This window comes from Maylandia zebra, linkage group LG23 (assembly GCF_041146795.1).
Source record: "Maylandia zebra isolate NMK-2024a linkage group LG23, Mzebra_GT3a, whole genome shotgun sequence".
Lineage (NCBI taxonomy): Eukaryota > Metazoa > Chordata > Actinopteri > Cichliformes > Cichlidae > Maylandia > Maylandia zebra.
In genome coordinates this window covers 3,378,541-3,402,198 of record NC_135188.1, presented here as the reverse complement: position 1 = coordinate 3,402,198, position 23,658 = coordinate 3,378,541, and the positions used below count along the sequence as shown (strand labels likewise).

General features: G+C 39.0%; 1 protein-coding gene across 1 annotated transcript; it reads left to right on the top strand.

Moving 5' to 3' along the window:
* Positions 1–726: 726 nt before the first annotated feature.
* On the top strand, positions 727–23,044 carry ghrhrl (growth hormone releasing hormone receptor, like). The gene is made up of 13 exons (XM_004555033.4): positions 727–861; positions 9,572–9,677; positions 10,228–10,335; positions 11,737–11,828; positions 12,647–12,750; positions 13,633–13,765; positions 13,947–14,100; positions 15,510–15,570; positions 15,866–15,935; positions 16,275–16,366; positions 17,084–17,213; positions 17,513–17,554; positions 21,651–23,044. The coding sequence occupies exons 1-13, from the start codon at positions 814–816 to the stop codon at positions 21,750–21,752; spliced, it is 1,242 nt and encodes a 413-aa protein (XP_004555090.1). The 5' UTR covers positions 727–813; the 3' UTR covers positions 21,753–23,044.
* The last annotated feature ends 614 nt before the right edge of the window (positions 23,045–23,658 follow it).

Sequence of the window (23,658 nt, the reverse complement as noted above, 5' to 3'; positions counted from 1 at the left end):
ATGTGCTATACTGGAGAAGTTGGATTTCCTGTGCAATGTAAATGGGCTGCAAGTATCTCATGCTAAATCTAGAGAAAAGATCAGGAGGGATGAGGAGAGATTGTCTTCTCGTTTCTTTTCTTTTCTTTTTTGCAAGAAAACGTGATACAAATTATCAAGAAAACTTGAATAGAATAACCTTGAAGTTTAACTGACTTTGTGTTTATACTGTAAATATTAGAGCTTCCCTTGATTTTTTTAAAATTTATTTTATTTTTTAGCAATGTACAATTGCAATGTACTAAGTTTTTTCTCTCTCAAAACAAAAAACCTTAAGACAGCTTGATATGAGACACGCTGTCCAACTACAGTACGCAAGTGATATTATCAAAGCACACATTTATGCGTATTTGGCGACCCAGCCTGGCTCTGGAAGGCAGAGGAGCACAGCTCTAACTGCATCTGAGCTGTGAAGCTTGCAGCTGAAGCTGGGAACTGATGCTGCTTTTCAAAATAAAAGACAAGAACGATATGGTCCAAATTCGCCACACGTACCTGATACAGGTCAGTCTCCCCTATTCCTGCGTTATTGGCGTTGTTGTTGTTTTCATGGAGATGTGTGAAAAGTTGTTTATCCACAAGCATTACATACGAGAAGCCCAGGGGCGAGGCTTTTATTGTGAAAATGCATCCCGGAATCCCTACATTTATATTGTTGCCATATTGATAAAAGTATTTACACCTGGAAAGAGCGCAGCATCCCGTCCTCTTGCTGGAGAGTGTCTCAGGAAAGCAGTTTGGACTCAGCGGAGAGAAACCTACTGAGCGGACGACATGTACAGTGTCCGAGGGATTTTCCTCACTCTGTGTTTGGCTCCAGCTGTGAGTGTCTTTACTTTGACTGCATGTTTGTTGGGTTGTTTTTTTTTTTTTAAAGAAAAGTCATGATGAACTATTTTTATTTAGTAATAATCAGCTGAAAAGCTTATAAGTCGCCGAATTTCCAGAGATAATTCTATTATTAAATAAATGTGTCTGAAGCAAAGCAGCAAGAAAACAGTGTAATTACACGGCTGAAGCGCATCAGCTCCAGGTCATGTTTTTAAACATTTTCTCTGACTGTGCAGATTGCATGATTTGGACTGCATTACTTAAAAGAAAAGCACATCGGTAACAAATCAATCCGCCTTTTTGAGCTTCTGTGTCTGTTTCCAGACAATTGTTCTTCACAGAGGTTTAAAGTATTTATTTTTCTGACGTGAATGTACACACTGATATACTGCGTTTCAGCTGCACACTGAAGGAGTTGAAATATTGTCACAATGTTAATGTACTGCTGTTGCTTTAAGACTATAGATTACAGAGAGCATCACGGATTACAGTCAGGTACAGTTTTAGGTGCCTGATGCAAATATCATAGCAATTCATTGTATTTAGGCATATAGACATGGTCAGGATGACCTGCTGAAGTTAAAGCCCAGCTTTAGAATGAGGAGCAAAGGTAATTTAAGTGTCTGAGGAAGCAGGGTTGTTGGTGCCTGATGGCTGGGTATGTCAGAAGCTGCTGATCTGCTGGTATTTTCTCACATATCAGTCTCTAGGGTTTACAGAAAATGGTCCAAAAATGAGAAAATATCCAGTGAGCAGCAGCTCCCTGGGTGAAAGATTCTTGTCAATACCAAAGGTCAGAGGAGAATGGTCAGTTGAAGAAGAGGAAACTGAGGCTACAATTCGACAGCCTCTTTAAAATTGGACAACGGAAGATTGGAAAAACATTGGCTGGTCTGATGATTCTCGATTTCTGCGGCAGCATTTGGCATAAACGACATGAGAGCATCCAGCCTTGTATCAAACACTTGGGGCCCCTACATAGCCTACCTGAGTATTGTTGCTGACCATGTCCATCCCGTTCTTGTTGCTTCCAGCAGGATAAAGCACTGTGTCACAAAGCTCAACTCAGAATGTTCTCCTGAACATGACAGTGAGTTCATTGCACTCAAATGGTCTCCACAGTCACCAGATCTCAATGCAGTAGAGAACCTTTGGGATATGGTGGAATGGGAGATTGTCATTGTAGATGTGCAGCTAACAAATCTGCAGCATATGTGCGATGCTATCATGACATCACACATTTTTGCCTCAACACAGAACTAGCAAGGTGTAACTACTGAAGTGGCCAGTGAGTTTATATGTGCTTATGTGCGATTATGGGTTTAATATGGATAAGATGGAGGATTTCTGTGTATCTCTGTATATGAGTGGATGTTGTACATGTATTTATGGGCGAGAAAGTCAAACCTTTTCTTTTTCCAAATGTGAATATTTGCCAGTTTTCTTAGTTTTCTCTGTCTTTGGTCTGCCACAAAATGCCACATTCTAGACTTGCTCAGCATTTCCAAACTACAGGGTGGGCCATTTCTATGGATACACCGTAATAACATGGGAATGGTTGGTGATATTAAAGTCCTGTTTGTGGCACATTAGTATATGTGAGGGGGCAAACTCCTCAAGACGGGTGGTGACCATGGTGGCCATTTAGAAGTCGGCCATCTTGGATACAACTTTTGTTTTTTCAATAGGAAGAGGGCCATGTGACACATCAAACTTATTGGTAATGTCACAAGAAAAACAATGGTGTGCTTGGTTTCAATGTAACTTTATTCTTTCATGAGTTATTTACAAGTTTCTGACCACTTATAAAATGTGTTCAATGTGCTGCCCATTGTGTTGGATTGTCAATGCAACCCTATTCTCCCACTCTTCACACACTGATAGCAACACCGCAGGAGAAATGCCAGCACAGGCATCCAGCATCCGTAGTTTCAGGTGCTGCACATCTCGTATCTTCACACCATAGACAATTGCCTTCTGGATCCATCCAATGTGGGTTAGTGTCAGACCAATAGCGGTGGTTTTGTTTGTTAACTTCACCATTCACATAAAAGTTTGCCTCATCACTGAACGAAATCTTCTGCGTGAACTGAGGGTCCTGTTCCAATTTTTGTTTTGCCCATTCTGCAAATTCTGTGCGCCGATCTGGGTCATCCTCGTTGAGATGGTGCAGTAGCTGGAGTTTGTAAGGGTGCCATTTGTGAGTAGCTAATATCCGCCGAAGGGATGTTCGACTAGTGCCACTCTCCAGTGACATGCGGCGAGTCGCTGTGGGCTCTTGCTGAATGAAGCTAGGACAGCCACTGATGTTTCTTCATTAGTGACAGTTTTCTTGCGTCCACATTTTGGCAAATCCAACACTGAACCAGTTTCACGAAACTTAGCAAGCAGTTTGCTGACTGTAGCATGGGAGATGGGTGGTCTCGTAGGGTGTCTTGCATTGAAATCTGCTGCAATGACCCGGTTACTGCGTTCACCAGATATCAACACAATTTCGATCCGCTCCTCACGTGTTAACCTCTTCGACATGTCAATGGCTGTGAACAAAGAGAAACTTGTAAATAACTCATGAAAGAATAAAGTTATGTTGAAACCAAGCACACCATTGTTTTTCTTGTGACATTACCAATAAGTTTGATGTGTCACATGGCCCTCTTCCTATTGAAAAAACAAAAGTTGTATCCAAGATGGCCGACTTCTAAATGGCCACCATGGTCACCTCCCATCTTGAGGAGTTTGCCCCCTCACATAGACTAATGTGCCACAAACAGGACTTTAATATCACCAACCATTCCCATGTTATTACGGTGTATCCATATAAATGACCCACCCTGTAGTTTGAACAATATAGCTTTCTTTACATTCTGTATATTCTGCATAAAACAATTCAGTCTTAATTTGATTAAAGAAAAAAATAGATTGATGATGATAATGAAAATAACAGTGTACCATTGCACTGAACACTTGTCGTTTTTGGTGCTATAGTAAGTATAACAAACAGTCAGGTAGTAATTGATGGAAACATGTATATATTGTGTTGCTGGCGTATTTAAGGGACTAAGTACAGTATATTCAGAATCAGAATATATACATATATATACATACATACATAAGTCACTCATAAATAAATAGTTGGAAAAGAAACATGTGTAGTTGTAGCAGTAAACAGTGTGTTAAGTGGATGCGTTGTACAGGGAGATGGCCACAGGCAGGAAAGATTTCCTGTGTCGTTCAGTGGTGCTTTTTGGTAATCTCAGTCTCTCACTGAACGAGCTCCTGTGACTGACCAGCATGTCATGGAGTGGGTGGGAGGTGTTATCCAACATTGTCCTTATCTTGGACAGCATCCGCCTCTCCGACACCACCTTGAGGGAGTCCAGCTCCATCCCCACAACATTGCTGGCCTTACGGATTAGTTTATTAAGTCTGTTGGCATCTGCGACCCTCAGTCTATTATATTATCAGATAATATATTATTATATATTATCTGATTTATCATAGTCACCACTAAAATTATCTAGTGAGATCAAAATAACTGAGTGACTTTTGTTTGCCAGTATTATTATAAATTATTTACTCTGTGTTTAGTGCTCAATTTGTTTTGTCTGGTCAACTGTGAAGGAGCAATACAGGCAACAAACCATACACACATCTGCGCACATTCATATGCCAACACTTCTTCTTTCCTAATCAACAGATTTTATGGGGATATTATTATAGGGCCACCTCGCTAATTTCCATAACGGACTAGAAATATGAAAAGCAGACAAACGGGTGGTGTGATGCTCAGTGTGGCAAAGAGAGAATGGGAACAGGGCAAACACTCATCCCCGTGTACCTCTTCATTCTCTTTCGCTACTCAGGACTGCTGAGAATCATAATGAACTACACACACACACATAGACGCACACAATCACGACAAACAAGACCAGTGCTACAGTACTGTATGGGAGGTCTGTATTCTGCTGAAAGCTCAGATATGATTGAAAATTTGCATTTTAATCAGGACGTGAGTGAAAAACAAATAGAAAGACAAAAGGGTGGAAAGGAACTCTAGTTTTGGCTGCATAGTTACATACACACATAAAAAATGTATGGCACCCCTTCTGAGGTAAACCATGTTCATTCTGCTATTAGATTGATTGCTTACGTGTAGATTTACATTCTATAAAAGAGAAGAGAAAATCTAGAACGGACTTTGTTTGATCCAATTATGCTAAACTACACCAGCTCTTTCGTTCATATCTATCTTACCTGCAAGAAAACAAAAAGGGAAAAAAAGTCAAACTGTTCCTTTCTGTTGACATAATCTGAACTTTAGAGGCTGACCTTGTTTGTTCTATCTTTCTGATTGAATGACGATGTTATGTTTTTGCACTGTGCCTGAGTACTGCGTAAAGCAGCATAAAAGTGCACCCCATTTGCTTTTGAAAATAGATGGCAGCATCTGCAAAGTGAGCCCATTCCTATGGCCCCTTTTTGGGTAGTTAGTGGATAATAGGCTTCACCTCTCAGGGAACATATTTTATGGCAGGCAGCATGCTAACCTGGCAACGCAAATGGACCACTGGCTTTGCATTTAGTTTCAAGGCTCATATTGTTCAGACTTACCTTGTGCAGCCACCCACCCATCTTTAAATCTCCCACTGTTTCTGTCTTTTAACTGCAGCATACTGTCTCCATCATGCTCTTGAAATGCATGAGCACGACATGCACCCTTGGTGCCTGTAACCATCCAGTCTTGACTTGCTGTATTCTTCACCCCCTGCATTCAAAACGGGTCTTACTTCCCCTAACCTGCACGCTACTCCTATAGAATAAATGTCCTCACAGCACCCTTTTGCATGAGAAACAGCTATTTAGTCATATTTATGATTTTTCAACAATGAATATAAATGCCCTAGAACTAATTTTACAATGAATTACCCCTGGTTTAGAAGGAAACAATTTAGCGCTATACAAACTGAAGCACAACACACTGCACAGTCTTTCTGTTTGCATTCATTATATCTGCAGAAGACAAGGGAAGCCTTTAAAAAAAAATCCCCTGCCAGCCTTTGAACGAGAAGAGTAGTAATTGTTGGGTAAAATTCACCATAACACCTCTCATTATATTATTAGCATTGCATTAGGAACAAAGAGGACTGGCAGGGATATGTATGCTCTGGTTGTTTCTAACATTTCCACGTATCATTGATGGAGGGGGGATAGTACTGAGTGCTTGCATGTTTGTTTCCACTTACTTAAAGAAAATGAAGAGGAAACACTTTTTGTGTCCAACAGTTGTCAGTGAGATTGTGTTAATTTCCAGCGAGTTTCCTGTATGTGTTTATTCTGTAGGTGGTTTTGGCATACATACTAAAGCGGTCTGTTATTTGTAAGACTATCATTATCTGTGTGTGTGTGTGTGTGTGTGAGAGAGAGATGATGAACTTGTTCACAGTGAGATGAAAATGGCTGAGATGAGTAATAGAAATGAACAGTTTCATTCCCCAAGTTTAGATATCTGTTTTTAAATAAATCATGAATTCTAAGGTACAGGTTTCTTCTTGTTTGGATAAACAACCTTCTGTTTGCCTTTGATAAGAATCTCAAAGGCAGACCTGATCATAAATATCTTATCTAACATGTAAAACTGACACTTATTTAGTGTTTGATAGTGAGGAGATTCATAACTGCACCATTTCACCATTTCTTTAAATGACAACTTTAGAATAACACGTATATATTAGATTTTTTTTTTAAAATCAGGTCTTTTGCTACTCATTCATCATTTTATTTTCCATTTCCAAACCAATTTTCATGTCTTTCAGCAGAATTGGTGCAACAACCCTGAAAGTCAACCAATATTTTTCAGTAAAATGAAACTGCGGTGTTTTTTCCCCCCGATAATTTTACACTTCACTGAATTCAAATCAAAGCACAGGTTTATGATATTAAAAACACTGTATTTGTGCACGAGTATGCACATGTAATTTCATGAAATCACTCCTGGTGGCCTTTCAAATGAGGCTGTTTCACCTACAGAAAAACCCGTCTTTTTAAAGGCAAATGCTTGTGGCGCACAAACAGTTCATCCTATTGGATGGCACTCAGAAAGGTGGTGACTAATCAGGGTTCTCCACAGGAAGTCTTTGTCGTCCCACAGGAATTTAGCCTCTGAGGGTTTGTTTCATTAAGAGCTTGGTAGCATCTTGTCAGAAAGACACTTGTTTTCCCCTCAAGGATTTTTAAACTGAGATGGAAATGAGCTGAAACAAGGACAAAAGTCTTAGCAATATGTGTGTATCTGTAACAGATGTTTTGTGTTTTAGGGCTGTGTGACCTGCTGTCTTAATCTGTGGAGGTTAAATGGATTCAAAGTAAAGAAACAGCTCAAAGAGCTGCCCTGTAACTACTCGGCATTGGGTAGTTACAAATTGCAAGATAGGCTCAAAATGTTAAAATTAGAGGGGCGTTATGATATATTTGCCTCCGTTTTCTTGTTTTGTCCTTGTGCCATGTTTTAAACATACACACGTTTGTTTGATTATCTTTATGAGGGCATTCATTGACACAATACATTTCCTAGTGCCTTATCTTGAAGTTAACTATCACAAATAAGTGCTGCTCCCATCCTCTATCCTAACTCTAATATAAAACTAATTCTAGAATAAACTAAAAACAAGTCTTCATCTTCAACCAGTGCTTTAAAGCGGGTGTGAGAAAGTGAGGATAGGCCAAAATACCCTCACTCTGATGATTTAAGACTCAAACCAGCCCTCATAAAGATAGTTCTACTACTATAATCCGCACACACACACGAGTTGTATATCCATTAATTCAGAGAACATTATGTTTTGACTTGCTTTTATCCCCATAAGGAAAACACATCCTCATAAAGTTAAGATTAAGGTCAGCAAAACAAGAGCTGTACCTTGACCACACACGTGTAAGTCGTGTGACTTACCAGTGTTATTCCTGTGGACACGTACAGTGTCTGCAAGCGCCACACGGTCAGGTGGACTGACTCATTATCTCTTCCATCTGTGATATTTCTGCTTTAATGTTTTTCTTCTTTTATGGCAGATGCTCCAGATAATTTCCATTTCTAAATGGAAATAACCATATTGCTTTGGAATTAGTAGAGAGATTATTAAACTGAGGACTGTAGTAACTGACGTCAAGGAAGCTTTTACAGTAAGAGATTCTGTTGCCTTCATATGGTGAGGCACCATATTGAGCTATCTATGTACAGGTGGGTAGCAATAATATGAAGCACACTGTTGCAGTATCTTGTAACAGCTCAACAAGACCCCCTCTGCTGCTCTGACCTTTAGATTGAGACCACATAAGTTTGCTGGCAGGATAAAATAATGAGATATATAGATTTTTTGATTTAACCCATAGCTGTCACTGTAGCCCCCCCAAATCTACCTCAGTCACTGCCGACCATTTGCATTCCTGCAGAGAGAGAAATTGTTGTGCAGTATATTTAAAAAAATGTTCAGTTAAATTTATGTGTGCTTGTTTTGTAAGATAGATTACATAAAAAACATTAATGTTGACCCTAACTGGAGGGTCGGATGTTAGGCTATAAAATAATAGTGGATGTTTTTCACCCAGCATTGCCTATCTATGGTATGTTACCCATATCACAGAGAATGGTTTATTGTATATGTAGTGCGTTCTCAGTCCAAGGGGGTTGCATGTTGCATTTGTTCTTTGGAGTCTTTGCCCTGACTTACAGGTTTATGGCTCCCATTTTTCATTTTACAATGTGCAGGGTTACTGATATTAAAGAGTACTGCTATAAAGCAAAATGTAGCCAAAACTCTGATTGGTTAAACCTAACCAATCAGCATTTAGTGCCTAAACCATCCATCCATCCATTTACGTCCGATTATCCAGTTCAGGGTCACGGTCCATTCATCGATCTATTTTCCTAACTGCCAATTCAAGGTTCTGGGAAGCTGGAGCCTAAACCGGCTGTCATAGGGCGAGAGGCGGGATAACAGCAAAGTAAGGTGCAAAACGCAAAGCTCCAAAGCTCCAAGCAGCATGGGAACCACAATCCCCCGATGGATAAACAGTGACTTACCTCTCAAGCTGACCTTTGCAGACAGCATCTGACAAAAGGATATTATTTGATGTGCTGGCATGAGAGCGCATTGACCTTTTAAAAAAAAACAAAAAAAAACAACCCAACAACAACAACAATGTATTTTTACAAAAATATATTTTAGTGCAACAGATTGCAGCAATACACACAAATTCATGCACTTTAAGTTTACAGTTTCATGCCACTCTGCTGCTTTCTTCCCTGCACTCTCTACCATCCAACACTTGCCTTACATCGACCCTTTACCCCCTTATTTGTTGGGCTCCCAAAAAACATCACAGTGAAAAATTAGGACACCGATAAAAAGAAGAATGTCTGAGTCGGAGCATGGATGGATAGTTGCTCATTTTCAAACGTCTTCTGTGTGATGTATTAAAAGATATTTTTGGTAAATGCCATCAATGGAAATAAGTATGTGTTTTGTTTTGTTTTGTTGTGTTTTAGCTAGAAAGTAAAATGAGTCACTGCTCTTTTAAAAGAAGGCGCAATTTTTTTTCACATACACGGAGTCTCTTTCATGTAATGAGACACTAACTTAGCACAGCTTATACCTCTCAGTGTACTAAACATCTCTCCCCTTGCCTTGTTTTGTACCTCTAGGCGTTCTCAAGTCTGCATCCTGAATGTGAATACATTTTTCAGCTGGAGAAAGAAGAGCGTCACTGCCTTCAGTACATTGCAGAACAGGAGAACAGAAGCACAGAAGGTGTGTTTTCCTTTTTGAAATCTAACCATCCTGTTCTCATCATTGCAACTGCTCATATGAATTCATGGGTGGTTGCAGTTGTGTTATGAAATATAGTAATGCTCACATTAAGTGCAGGGGTCTGAGCTGGAATAGAAGCTTCACAGAAAACCATCCATTATCGGGAAATATTCTTGTTGGCGTTCTAACTGCAGAATGAAAACAAACTAGGTGATATATCACTTTGATGCATCAGTAAATGAGACCAATAAGGATAGCAACATAAGGGTTTATGTATGTAATCTATCACAAGATAAGGCTTTTGCTTGGGGACCTACAGTACTTTTTTTGTCCTTATGAAATGTACAAGGAGGTGGGCGCTAGGCCGTTGAAGATTGCAGTTGGAAGCAAGCTCATGATTTACACCACTTGCTTTTACACTCTATCTATATATTTTTAACTGTGTATTTCAGATATGATTTATGGAATCTCACTGTCTTTCCTTCCGATTCAGCACTCTGATACTCACCTTTTCTAACCTTCTTTCTCCTCCTAAACCTTTGTCGAAAAGGTTGTTGGCCCTTCTGGGATGCGGTCACCTGCTGGCCTCATGCAGTTGTTGGGGAGACTGTGCACAGAGCTTGTCCTGCAGTCTTCTCCCTCTTCAGAAATAGCACAGGTGAGTGCCAGATCACATGCTGGAAACGGGCCATTATTAAGCTAAATTATTAATCCTCTGACGTCAAAGGGTGTTTTTTGTAATACTGATGTCTTCATAAAGTGCGTGTTTTTTTTCATTCGGTGATTAAATTGATCTTTTGGGCAGGCTATGAATTTGTGTTGTCACAGGAGACTGCAATCCAATTAAATTTTCACTAACAGATAAATAAGCAAGTTTGAAAGTGTGCACAGATAGTCAAACCCAAAATGAGCAAACAAGATGTACATACTCAACAGACTCTGACCACCACTAAGAGGCAGCAGCTCAGTGAAGCCATACTTACATTGATGCCCTGGGCAAAATTCAAGCGCCATATTAACTTTATGTCAAGTCGGTGAGCAGGACTTTAACTTGCGAGCGAAATCTAACAACTGAAAAAGGTTAATACAATGACAGACATGAGGTTTAAAAGGATTGAAAACATCAGCATTTTCAGACATACAGTAGCAATATCTGAAATTTGATTTATTAGGGCCCGAGCACTCACAGTGTGAAAGCCCTGCTCTAACCCCAACAAGCAAACTCCTCCTACGGATTCAGTAGGATCAACCACGTATTTGGTCAGTCCCAGCTACAGACACTGCTGGTGCTAAACTGTGAAACCATTTTGTTTCCATTAAAGGAGGCGTCTGTGGCGCCAGTCATGGTGAATGAATTTGAACACATTTGATACGTCCCCCTCAGAAACTGACATTTTTTAATAATAGTCATGTTTAACACTAGCAAATACTTAAGGAATTGATGTTGCTTTATTTTGAAAATGTAATCAATATATATGATATGATATAAACATATCAGTTTCGTTCTGTTCTTCACACTGTACAATAACATGTGAACTGTGATCATCATTAGCTGGAGGAGCCACTATGTCGTTAGTGCACTGGTTTTCTTTAAAGGGGATTAATAGCAAAAGATGGGGAATTTTTTTTACCTCTATTAAACTTATTTTCAGCTCACCAATTTCTTGAATGATTTTTAAATTTGACTGATTTCACCAGATTAGCTTGCTTTAACTAGGCTTCAACAGAATTACGCACGTATCAGGATATGGTCAAATGAAACTGCGATACAATAATGCAGATGTTTGTATTGCAGTTTTGGTGTTTTCAGAATTGTCATGCTCCTGATTACCACTGCACACAAGCTACAGTTGAGAATGTCAGTTTTGCAGATGAAGTCTAGATGATGAGTCAGGGGGGTCAGCACTAAAGTAAGAAATTTTATGACAATCCACGAGAACTTTTTCTGACATTTCAGTCTGCATCAAAATATCACACATAAATATGTAACCCTGATTATTACTAAAGTCAGTCTCAGCATTGCACAACTGACTCTTGAGCTCACGTCTTTCGTCTTTAGGGTCAGTGAGCCGAAACTGTACAAGTGGAGGTTGGTCGAGGCCGTTCCCACCATACCATGTTGCCTGCAATGTGGATGATGACATCCCCGAGGTGAGAGTTGCTGAAGCGAGGCAGCTAGGGATGTCAGACTGAGGAATGTGAGACTAGATTGGGAGCACAGAGGTCAGGCAGAAAATTAGAAACAGGAGGAGAAGCACCAGGAACAAAGAGGCAACCAACAGCAATAAAGGGGAAACAAAACAGAAGGACAGAAATGCACCTGTGGAAATAAACAAAAAAAAGCTAGCAAAATTATTAACATATTCCATGTTTCAGGACACATTTGGGACTGTAGTTGAACCACTGTGCATGTTCCTACTTTTGCTTCTTTGGAGATTCAGGTACAGCTAACACATGATAATTGGCTGTATGAAAAATCATACAAATATAAACACTTTTGCAGAATGAGTGGATCTAATTTGACCCGTTGCATAATAGCTCACAAAGAGAGCATGAAGTCTTTTCTTTTGGAAAGATTCCATATTTGATGCTAAAAAGAGCATATTTTTGTATTATTATTATTATTGTTATTTTAAAAAGACGTCTTAAATGTTCCAAATAGCTGAAGTAGAACATTAGTAATTAAATGTGACAGTGTATTGTAATTAAATAGCTTTTTCATAGTAGATTTAGCTATGTGCTTAGCCAACTCTCTTTCTGCCATTAGGCTAAGACACAAAATATGGAAAGCTTTCTTGCAGTTATTCCACAGTCATCTCCTCAGTGCAGTTTAGTCTCAATCTTGCCTGTAATTTAGACTCATTTTAAGACATTACATTCATTTTGATGTCTGACATCATTTTGAAAAGCTTTGATATTTGAGTATAATTTCCTTTCATTCAAAATCTTCATTTTCATCCTGCTTCCAGATGGAGGAGTCTTACTTTGCCTCAGTGAAGCTCATATACACCATTGGCTACAGCATCTCTCTAGTGGTGTTGGCTGTTGCTGTGTTGATCCTGCTACTCTTCAGGTATAAACCGAAAATACTGATTTTTATTTAGCTTTTTGTCAGTAAAAAGCACATTTTGGGTGACATAAGCAATGGAAATAACAGCTCGAAATTCAGATGAACTGCTTTACAAAGGATGCAACTTTATTGTTCACAGAACAATAAAGTGGGATTGCTGATGGGTTCAAGGCACTCTCTTCAAGTCTGGGTTTATGAAAAACTTTTACCAGTGCCTGATACTCATCGACACTCACACAGCACATGGCAGTTTTGCAACTCTGCCACGTCTTTGTGTCCCCATTTGGAATTAGATCTGATGGAATGTGTAAGAGATAAGGGAGTTGGGAAATTTACACTCTTTGTAGGATTTAGATTACACAGCTGATAACACTGTGATGTCTGTACAGTGCATGTGGTGCCATAAAAGGCTCGTGTTGCATGAAAACTGGAAACAGATGAAATAACCTTCCTGGCTCTTTCCACATTTAAATAAGCCCACCGACCAACCCCTATCTGTTTTGTAGGCCTGACACGTGCCTTAGTCTCCTCACCAAGTCTGTAACCAAATGCCAAGACAGCGTTTTGAAAACTTATGCACCAGCTCTGTGGGTTACAGTTTGTTTGTTCCTCTTTCCAGCTGATTGTTTATGAATCTAATCTGATTGCCAGTAAATTGCTTCACGAACAAGATCACTGGCATCAGTTACATCTCTGTCTCTTTTTTATTTTTGTTCTCTGCCACTCACATTTTTCTTTGTTCACTGATCAAAACTATGAACTAAAACCACAGACTGCACCAGTTTGCACAGTTGTAGAAATGTGATGTTTTTGCATTTGCTGTTCATGATACAGTACAATGCAAAATCTCGTATTGGTTATAAATGTATTCCTGCTCTTTTACAGGAAACTGCGTTGTGCCAGGAACTTTATTCACATCCAGCTCTTTCTTACGTTCATCCTGAAAGCTGTGGCGGTGTTTATAAAGGATGCTTCTCTGTTCTCAAGCGACGACACCAACCACTGCACCCTTTCCACAGTAAGATAATGATGCTCGGGACAAGTGCTTCTTGTTTGTATTAAGAAATTCCTCTGGGTGCATTTCCCTGATCTCATGTATTTATGCATAATCACATATTGCTTATGCACGCCTTACCACACTAATTCCTCCTTACACTTTGCTCTCTGTCCTTTCCCCTCTTCTTGTTCTTTCTGGTCAGTTTGCCTGTAAAGCCTCTGTGGTCTTCTGTCACTACTGTGTAATGGCAAACTTTTTTTGGCTCCTGGTGGAGGCACTTTACCTCAGTTCCCTGCTGCTCTCCTCTTTCTATCATAGCCGCCGATGTCTGTGGGGCTTCAGCTTGCTGGGATGGGGTGAGGACCTTGACATACAATTTCCCCAACATTTGCTATGTTGAGCCGCCTACCAAATTAAAGAACATGGCCCTACTTTGCAATATCTCAGATTTAACAATAGTGAGAAGACATGTATGATAACATTAGAATTTTCCAAAAATTACAGTTTTATAACTCATCTTTTTTTAGAGATACTGTAAAACACTTTAGAGAAAGAATCATGTTAAAAAAAGTTTTACAATACTGTGAAAAGTCTTGAGCAATAAGTCTTCAAAAGGCTTGAAGATACCAAATATTACCTTTCGAGCTTGTTAGAACTCAGATTTGGCCTGAATTACCTTTTGTTCCATTTGTGTTTGCATGTTTCAGTAAATTACTCCACCTGTTTGTACTGTTGTATGTGTGTTTTTAAACGAAGAAAATACATGAATACAAACAGGAATCTGAAAAAAATCCCTGTTTTTTGTTGCTCTTTTTGGATTGAACAAATACTGGCAGTGGGGATTTTCAATTTTTAACTCCATCAAACTTGCAGGTAGTTTGGAGCATTTATTTCATTTTGGAAAACTTCTGCCTCGTGCTGTCATTTTTTCCCAGTTAATATTCAAGTGTCTGTAAATAAAGCATAGCAAATACCAAAATAACATTTTTACCTTTTACTTTCCCATTGGGATTTTATTTGGATCACACCTAAAGTGCTGATTAGCAAAGTTTCACAGCAGCCTTCAAGGTCAAAAAGAACCAGAAACGGTAACATCAGCCAACATGTGCATATTATTATAACAGCTAAAAAGTTTCCTGGTTCAGTGGCATGTGCAGCATTGATCTATATTAACCTCCTAATACCTGGCGTCCACATATGTGGACATCACATTTTGGGTTATTTAGACCAAAATACTCAATTTTGCTCTACAAGGGCCTGATATCCACTTACGAGGACATTGTACTGCTACTGTTCTATCGAAATTTTAAATGAATATCCTCATAAGTGTCTCTCATTTTTCTTAGAAACAAAAATTAGGTAAAAAAAAAATCCTGGTAATTCTTTGGGACCTGATGAATGTAAATACAATCAGCCCAAATATCAAAGAGAAATTAAAAATGCATGCTGTTCGGGTCTTAGGAGGTTAACGTTTATATTGATAATTTATTAGATCTGCTATAGATTGAATGTACCTGCCTCTCACACTATGAGATCTTGGATAGAATTATGTGGGTTCATTGTACTTACTGTAAGATGTACACTGTAGTGCACACAACCTTTAAAATAATTCATTTACATTTTATTCCTTCTGCATGGTGCAGATATTAGGAAAATTGATACTCGTCCAATCAGTTCACACACTGGTAGCTTCCTAACTCTGATTCAGCCATTTTCGTGTGTAATGATTGCATCTCACTGACACTAGTTTTGATTTCTGTAACAGGTGTGCCGGTGCTCTTCATAGTCCTGTGGATTGGATCCAGGGTGTATTTTGAGGACACAGAGTTTGTATAAACTTGAATTACAGCTTCTATAGCCACAATCATTATTATTTCTCATAAGCAGCAATAGGTGAAATGCTAAATTGTGCTAAATTAATGAAAATGATGCATATAAACGCATTAGAGGGGAATGTGAACGTGAGTCTACTGTACATAATATTGTAAGTGCATTTACATGGATAATTTGCACTCACTTTGTACTCAGCAGTAATTGTTGGGTGTTATTTTTAGGACGTCGATTAAATTTACTGCATGCAATGCTTGAAGAAATAATCTAAAGTGCACATTTCTTGCACAGATGTTGGGACATCAATGAGGACTCACCCTATTGGTGGATCATCAAGGGGCCGATTGTTGTCTCTATAGCGGTAAATGCCCCCATTCTTCTGAAACAAAAAATTATGATGAATTTTTTAATTATGCACTGATTAGAGATTATTACGTAGATGATTTGTTTACCTTCTTTTTAGAGACAGCCTCTGAGAAAGGACTGGGATGAACTTCTTTTGTGCCATTAGAGTAGAGTGCAAAAATTGGCACCACACCAGCCTAAGTTAATTATACGCTTGGCTGCTCATATTGTTGCCATGACATTCAATAATCATGTTGCTGAAAGCAGCATTTGATGTAATATTTGTTACAGTTTTTAAAATTTTTATTATTAGTATTAGTATTGATTTTTGCATTCTTGCTTTTTCTTTCAACAGGTCAATTTTATGCTCTTCATGAATATCATCAGAATTCTAATACAAAAGCTCAATCCACGTCTGATCCAGTTCAATAACTCCTCTCAGTACAGGTAATCCTTTAGGTGCAGACACAGTTGTAGACAATGGGAACTCGGCCGTGATACAGAATCTCATATTTTAGTCATTATTGCATTTTGAACACAGAAACGATCAAATTCATCTCGTTTCTGATACAAGACGTGTTTATCTTCAATTGGCAAACGTTTTCAGACATTTTGAAATACTTTTCTTCACTCACTGGTACTTTTTTACTCTGATAGTTACCGTTTGATGCTGAGAACATTGCAAGTTGTGCCAAAAATTCAAAACTATTGTAGGCCATGAATAATTCAGTAATTCAGTCTGGTCACGTCTGCAGTTCCGCTTACCAAGAGGCTCATTAGAATTTCTAATTGAAATAGACTCACTAATTGACTGAAAATGTTCAGGCACATCACGTAAATCCGGATCTCATAAAAGAAATACCATAGGTACAGTAAGTTAAATGATGCTTGACTTAATTGCACCAGTTAAGTTCACATGTTCCCTGACACATAAAGACATTATCTCTGCAGCTACATTTTAATAGCCCTATTTGAAATCATGCCCCCGCTGCTTACCTTTCCTCTTGTAAAGAGAGGCTGCATACAGAATGACACACACAAAGACAAAGATCATCTTGATTGGCATCTGATCATTACTGTGTCTGCATGCATGATGATATCAGGTGCAGCATTCAAATGAGGTACGTATAAGCAGACTCTTTTTCCTTTGCTTTTGTGCAACAGGCGCCTGACTAAATCCACCCTCCTCCTCATCCCTTTGTTTGGAACTCACTACATGTTCTTCAATTTTCTGCCCGACTACTTCAATATTAACCTGCGCCTTTGTATCGAGCTCTGTATGGGGTCCTTCCAGGTACACACATGGATTGCATCAACACTAATGGCACATACTGTACATGCTGTACCATAGTCTCTTCAGCATCCTGTGATAATCCTTCATGTTAACTTGGCTTCCACTGTTTGAGCATTATGGGTGTGAGACAGCATCTCGACGACATTAGATCTTTGTGTTGCAGGCCTAGAATTGAAAGTCAGTTTGGTTATTAGATCTGCTTCACTTTCTGTCCTTTTAGGCAGCATGTTCCATTTATTAATGAAAGTGTCACTTATTATTATCATAAATATTAATGATTAAACCCATCTCTTTCACAGGGGCTTCTTGTGGCCATTCTGTATTGCTTTCTAAATCAAGAGGTCAGTACACAAACCACACTACTCTAAAGTGTTCAGAAAATTGCACACACAATTTACACACACTGTGGTGCATAATTAGCCTTCACGTGAGACTCATACACATCAGCCACAATGCGCAAAACTGTCCCATGGTGTCTCAGAAGCATAGTATTATTGTTATTTTAGAAGCATGGGTCACACTTAGCGCAACCTCAAAGAGGCTCAGTTATATTGAGATGAGGAATGTTTGGAGGCCAAGTCAGCACCTTGAACTCTCTCGTGTTCCTGAAACGATTCCTGAACAGCTTTTTGCACTGCGACGGAGCATTTTCACTGGCTGAAAGAGCCCAATGCCATCAGGGAATAGTGCTGCCGTGGAGAAGTGTGACAGATGGTCTGCCACAATATTTAGGTATGTCATGCATGACAAAGGAACATGGGGAGTTTCCCAGAGGAACATTGCTTGTCTGTTTCTCACAATGTATCTGGCAGGCCATGGCTCATATAGTCAGCAAGCTGTTATGCGCTATGTATCCACTAGACCCCTATCATACCCATCATTAAGATTTTGAGCAGTTTGTGCTAAAGTAGCTGCTGTGTGGCAAGGCTTTGCTCCCCAGGCGCTTCAGTGAGCATTTTAATATTGTGGCTAATCTGTATTCCAGCAGGAGGTAACTGGTTTAGAGTTGTCAGTGCTAAAAATGCAAAAAATATTTTCCACTTCTCTTCCCAGCATTGCATAAGGAAAGGACCCAGCATGCTTATGTAACTGGCAAGATTAATGTAAGGCCAGCCTCCAAAAAACTGGGGGCAGAAGCAGACAGTGTACACTATATGACTCACATGCTTTAGAGACACGAGAAACACGTTAGAGTCACCGAATGGTCATGAGAATTATTTCATTTAATGTACTATTTGTATGATTACCTATGTAACCTATTTAATTGTTTCACTGATACACAGAATGAATGCATTGATTCTCAGCAAGAAATATATAAATATATACATATATAAAACACTGTGTTTAGCTTTCATCTGTCAACAGTGAGGTGATTCTTGTTTCACTTTTAAAGTATAAAAGAAATAGTCTGACATTTTGCTAAATATAGATGTTTGTCTTCTACAACTTTTTTCTTCATTGGTTACTAAGAAAATTGATACAAGTTGCACCTCTGTTATATAAAACTACTGCAACCCTATCTTATCCTTGCACTAATTTAAAAACGTAATTTAATATTCTAGTTCATTTAACTGCAAAAATGTAAGCGTAGAAGCGAAAAATCCAGAATTATTTTTAATCCAAGCAGTTTGGTTACCTGCCTCTCCTTGCCAGCAGTAGGTTGGCATATAATGCTCCATAATGATGCAAACTGCAATCAGACTTGTGTTTTTTTTTGGTCTTTTTTGTTAATCATTAAACACATTGGATAAAAAAAATGCTGTAGGCAGGGTTTGCCAAGCTAGCTGGTACCTAGTCACTGTGGCTCAGCGATTGCTGGTTGTAGACATACAGGGAGTGCAGAATTATTAGGCAAATGAGTATTTTGTCCACATCATCCTCTTCGTGCATGTTGTCTTACTCCAAGCTGTATAGGCTCGAAAGCCTACTACCAATTAAGCATATTAGGTGATGTGCATCTCTGTAATGAGAAGGGGTGTGGTCTAATGACATCAACACCCTATATCAGGTGTGCATAATTATTAGGCAACTTCCTTTCCTTTGGCAAAATGGGTCAAAAGAAGGACTTGACAGGCTCAGAAAAGTCAAAAATAATGAGATATCTTGCAGAGGGATGCAGCAGTCTCAAAATTGCAAAGCTTCTGAAGCGTGATCATCGAACAATCAAGCGTTTCATTCAAAATAGTCAACAGGGTCGCAAGAAGTGTGTGGAAAAACCAAGGCACAAAATAACTGCTCATGAACTGAGAAAAGTCAAGCGTGCAGCTGCCAAGATGCCACTTGCCACCAGTTTGGCCATATTTCAGAGCTGCAACATCACTGGAGTGCCCAAAAGCACAAGGTGTGCAATACTCAGAGACATGGCCAAGGTAAGAAAGGCTGAAAGACGACCACCACTGAACAAGACACACAAGCTGAAACGTCAAGACTGGGCCAAGAAATATCTCAAGACTGATTTTTCTAAGGTTTTATGGACTGATGAAATGAGAGTGAGTCTTGATGGGCCAGATGGATGGGCCCGTGGCTGGATTGGTAAAGGGCAGAGAGCTCCAGTCCGACTCAGACGCCAGCAAGGTGGAGGTGGAGTACTGGTTTGGGCTGGTATCATCAAAGGTGAGCTTGTGGGGCCTTTTCGGGTTGAGGATGGAGTCAAGCTCAACTCCCAGTCCTACTGCCAGTTTCTGGAAGACACCTTCTTCAAGCAGTGGTACAGGAAGAAGTCTGCATCCTTCAAGAAAAACATGATTTTCATGCAGGACAATGCTCCATCACACGCGTCCAAGTACTCCACAGCGTGGCTGGCAAGAAAGGGTATAAAAGAAGAAAAACTAATGACATGGCCACCTTGTTCACCTGAGCTGAACCCCATTGAGAACCTGTGGTCCATCATCAAATGTGAGATTTACAAGGAGGGAAAACAGTACACCTCTCTGAACAGTGTCTGGGAGGCTGTGGTTGCTGCTGCACGCAATGTTGATGGTGAACAGATCAAAACACTGACAGAATCCATGGATGGCAGGCTTTTGAGTGTCCTTGCAAAGAAAGGTGGCTATATTGGTCGCTGATTTGTTTTTGTTTTGTTTTTGAATGTCAGAAATGTATATTTGTGAATGTGGAGATGTTATATTGGTTTCACTGGTAAAAATAAATAATTGAAATGGGTATATATTTGTTTTTTGTTAAGTTGCCTAATAATTATGCACAGTAATAGTCACCTGCACACAGAGATATCCCCCTAAAATAGCTAAAACTAAAAACAAACTAAAAACTACTTCCAAAAACATTCAGCTTTGATATTAATGAGTTTTCTGGGTTCATTGAGAACATGGTTGTTGTTCAATAATAAAATTGTTCCTCAAAAATACAACTTGCCTAATAATTCTGCGCTCCCTGTATATTTAACCAGAATAAACAGATATCTTTATATGAATATGCAGAACCTGTAGGCACTGAACATGATTTCCATTTGTAGTGCACATGCCATCAAAGCTTGCAGGTAAAAGGCTTGATGGAGACTAAATGAGGGATTGCTTTTGCCAAAATGCACTCAAGCCATCGGCATTGTCTGATGTCAGTTAAGCTTTTGTCTTGGCTCGGATATTCATGAGCACTGCCAACCACAAAAATGGTTGTTGTAATAAGAGGCTAAGTCAAAATACCAGATTATGGGTTCCCAGTTTGCCATATAGTGCTTAACAAATTTATTATACCATCCATCCATCCATTCGCTTCCGCTTATCCTTTTCAGGGTCGCGGGGGGCGCTGGAGCCTATCCCAGCTGTCATAGGGCGAGAGGCAGGGTACACCCTGGACAGGTCGCCAGTCTGTCGCAGGGCTAACACACAGAACCAACTGTCATAAAAAATAAAGGAAAATATTTTATAAATATGTGAAAAACTTGCGTAAAACAAGACATTATGTTGTGTATAACAAATTGAATGCACATTTTTATACCCAAATATGGACTTCTATGAGAGACCGAGCACAGCAGTCAAACACTAAAACTTATTTTCCCAATCAGGAATGCAAGTAATTAACTTTAATTTGGCATGTCAATAAAAAAGAGTGTGCTTTACTTTTTTTCAACTATTTTTTTTTTGTTGTTGTTGTTGTAAAGCTGTAAATTTGAAAATTCACGGTTAACTAAAATGAAACTACAATGAAAACCATTAAGAATTTCAAAGAGCTTACAGATACTTGTGATTAACCTTTACAGAAACATAAAAGATGATTTTGGTTATGACCATTACTATTAGTTTAGGGCGGCTTTGGCATAAACCTTACATTGAGTGGTGGTCTAAGCACTGCACATGTATCAAAAGGCTTTGAAAACAAATAAATGAATTTCCCAAAATGTTAAGCTATTGCTCTTACCATAATGATACAATCTAAACACTGATTTAAACAGATATTTATGCCTGTGTGTTTGCTTGATAGGTCCAGAAAGAGGTCCACATGCAGTGGTTGAGGTGGCAGGAAAGGAGTTACGGGGTAGTGTCTCCCGCTCCGAAAGGCAGTCAGATGGACACGCCTTTCTAGAAGCCCGAGATGCTTTTTGCTCCTTCCTGCAGAACCTTTGCTGAGTATTTGCAGAGAATTGCTTCTGTGCACATCATAATTTCTAACGAGCTGTACGTAGCACACACAATAAAAAGAGGTTGTCGAACATGCATCAGTGAAGCCGGGGCCTGGAAGTCATTTCAAGCTGATTCACTGACTGTTCTCCTTCAGTCAGATTGAATGAACTGGGGTGAACTATCAAAAGGAGAATAATTCTGAAATCCCTTGACATTTTACACATCCTACAAGCGAGCCTGTCAGTTTCCATCTGCATTTCCCAAAGGGCACTATGACAACTGAATTAGAATTTGAAACATCCCTGGAGGCATCAAAGGTCAAATTAAAGAATAATAATTTTGCATAGCCCATCAATTACGTAACCATCAGTTAGCAAGTCATTAGGTGTTGTTGTTGTTTTTATTAACCAGGAAACTACATATTATGATTAGCATTTGCATTTTAGATGCTTAAATAAGACCAAGTATATTGAAATCTGATAGCCTGCAGGACACTACATATGAAGCTGTAGCCTACTGCCAGCTGACGCACACATGACTCACCTCTTTAATCACTCAAATGACAATTAAAATGTCTTATTCTTAATGGCTTTCTTATTGTTCATTGGTATTTAAATATTATTCGGCACATGGGGGAGAGGTATTGTACAAGTTATGATTATTTCTTTGGTTTTTTGCCTCTTTCTTTTATGTATTCACTCGGCCTGTTTTTATTTAAGAATGAAAACCTGCACACTCAACCTTAAATGGCACGTCGTTGAAATGCACTACTCTGCAGACTTTGAAGGTTAAAGTTAATGCAGCATGTTGTGTTCTGCCAAGTTGTTCAGTCAGCCAAAGTGAACAAATGATCTGGATCTCCACTGTCACAAAAATGTGAAAAAAGCCTTTTTTTAATATAATGTTTAACTTTACATGCTAATGTATTGTCGAGTGCTTTCACCTACATGCTAAAAGAATAATATTAATACTGCACAAATAAATATGCTTTTTGCATCTTGTTTAGTGAAAAAAAAAATCAAATGTAAGATGAAAACATAATAATTACCGCTACTTTTCATGCCTGCAATGTGTACATTTTATTTTATGTAAATTAGCTCTTATCCTTGACGTGAATGTATAAACTGTGAGACTGTTCCTTTATCACCACCTCTTACTTACTGTTTCAACTGAGCCTCTTTCTGTGATCTTTTAAAACCTTGTACCATGTCTGACTTCTGTAGGTTACAGCATAAACACTTTTACTCTGTGTAATTATGACTCTGCAGTTTCTTTCATAATGACAGAAAACATCTGCTGCCAGCTACAAAATGTTTTAACACTTTTATGCCACTGCAAAGATGATGGGGTATCCACTTGCTTAAATACTTAAATAATTAGATCTGGTTTGCAGTGCAGCTTGTATGTTATGTCCTCACCTTTGTTATAATATAGCCATTAAAATGTGTAGAAGTATGTGTTCAGTTCACATGCGGGTGGAGAAGTGAATCAACAGAAACCATTAGAAAAATTCTGATGGTTTCCAGTTGGGAGAAACAATTCAAATAATCATGACCCATTAGAGGTTTCACATTATCACAGGCTGTATTGTGTTTGCTTTGATGGTTTCCATTATTTCAACTACATACAAAAGATGCAGTCCTTTCTACGCAGTGGGAATGGGTGAGGAGGATCCCAAATAATGGACTTTGATCCAAACACAGTTACGGCATCCTTGAGCAATTTAATTAATTTAATTTCACTAGCTGGGACTACATCCTCACTTGGCAGCATTTCCTGTAGATAATATATTGTGAATTAAGGCTGCAGTGTAGTAATGGCTTCAGAGAAGACTTGACTGGGCAGAAGCCTGTGGGCTAATGAAAGGT

Excerpts from the sequence above, each read along its gene's own strand:
- ghrhrl (XM_004555033.4), top strand. The coding sequence starts at position 814 with ATGTACAGTGTCCGAGGGATTTTCCTCACTCTGTGTTTGGCTCCAGCT. Across the intron at positions 9,678-10,227 it reads GGAGAACAGAAGCACAGAAG|GTTGTTGGCCCTTCTGGGAT; the intron begins GTGTGTTTTCCT and ends TTTGTCGAAAAG. Across the intron at positions 17,214-17,512 it reads TCTGTATGGGGTCCTTCCAG|GGGCTTCTTGTGGCCATTCT; the intron begins GTACACACATGG and ends TCTCTTTCACAG.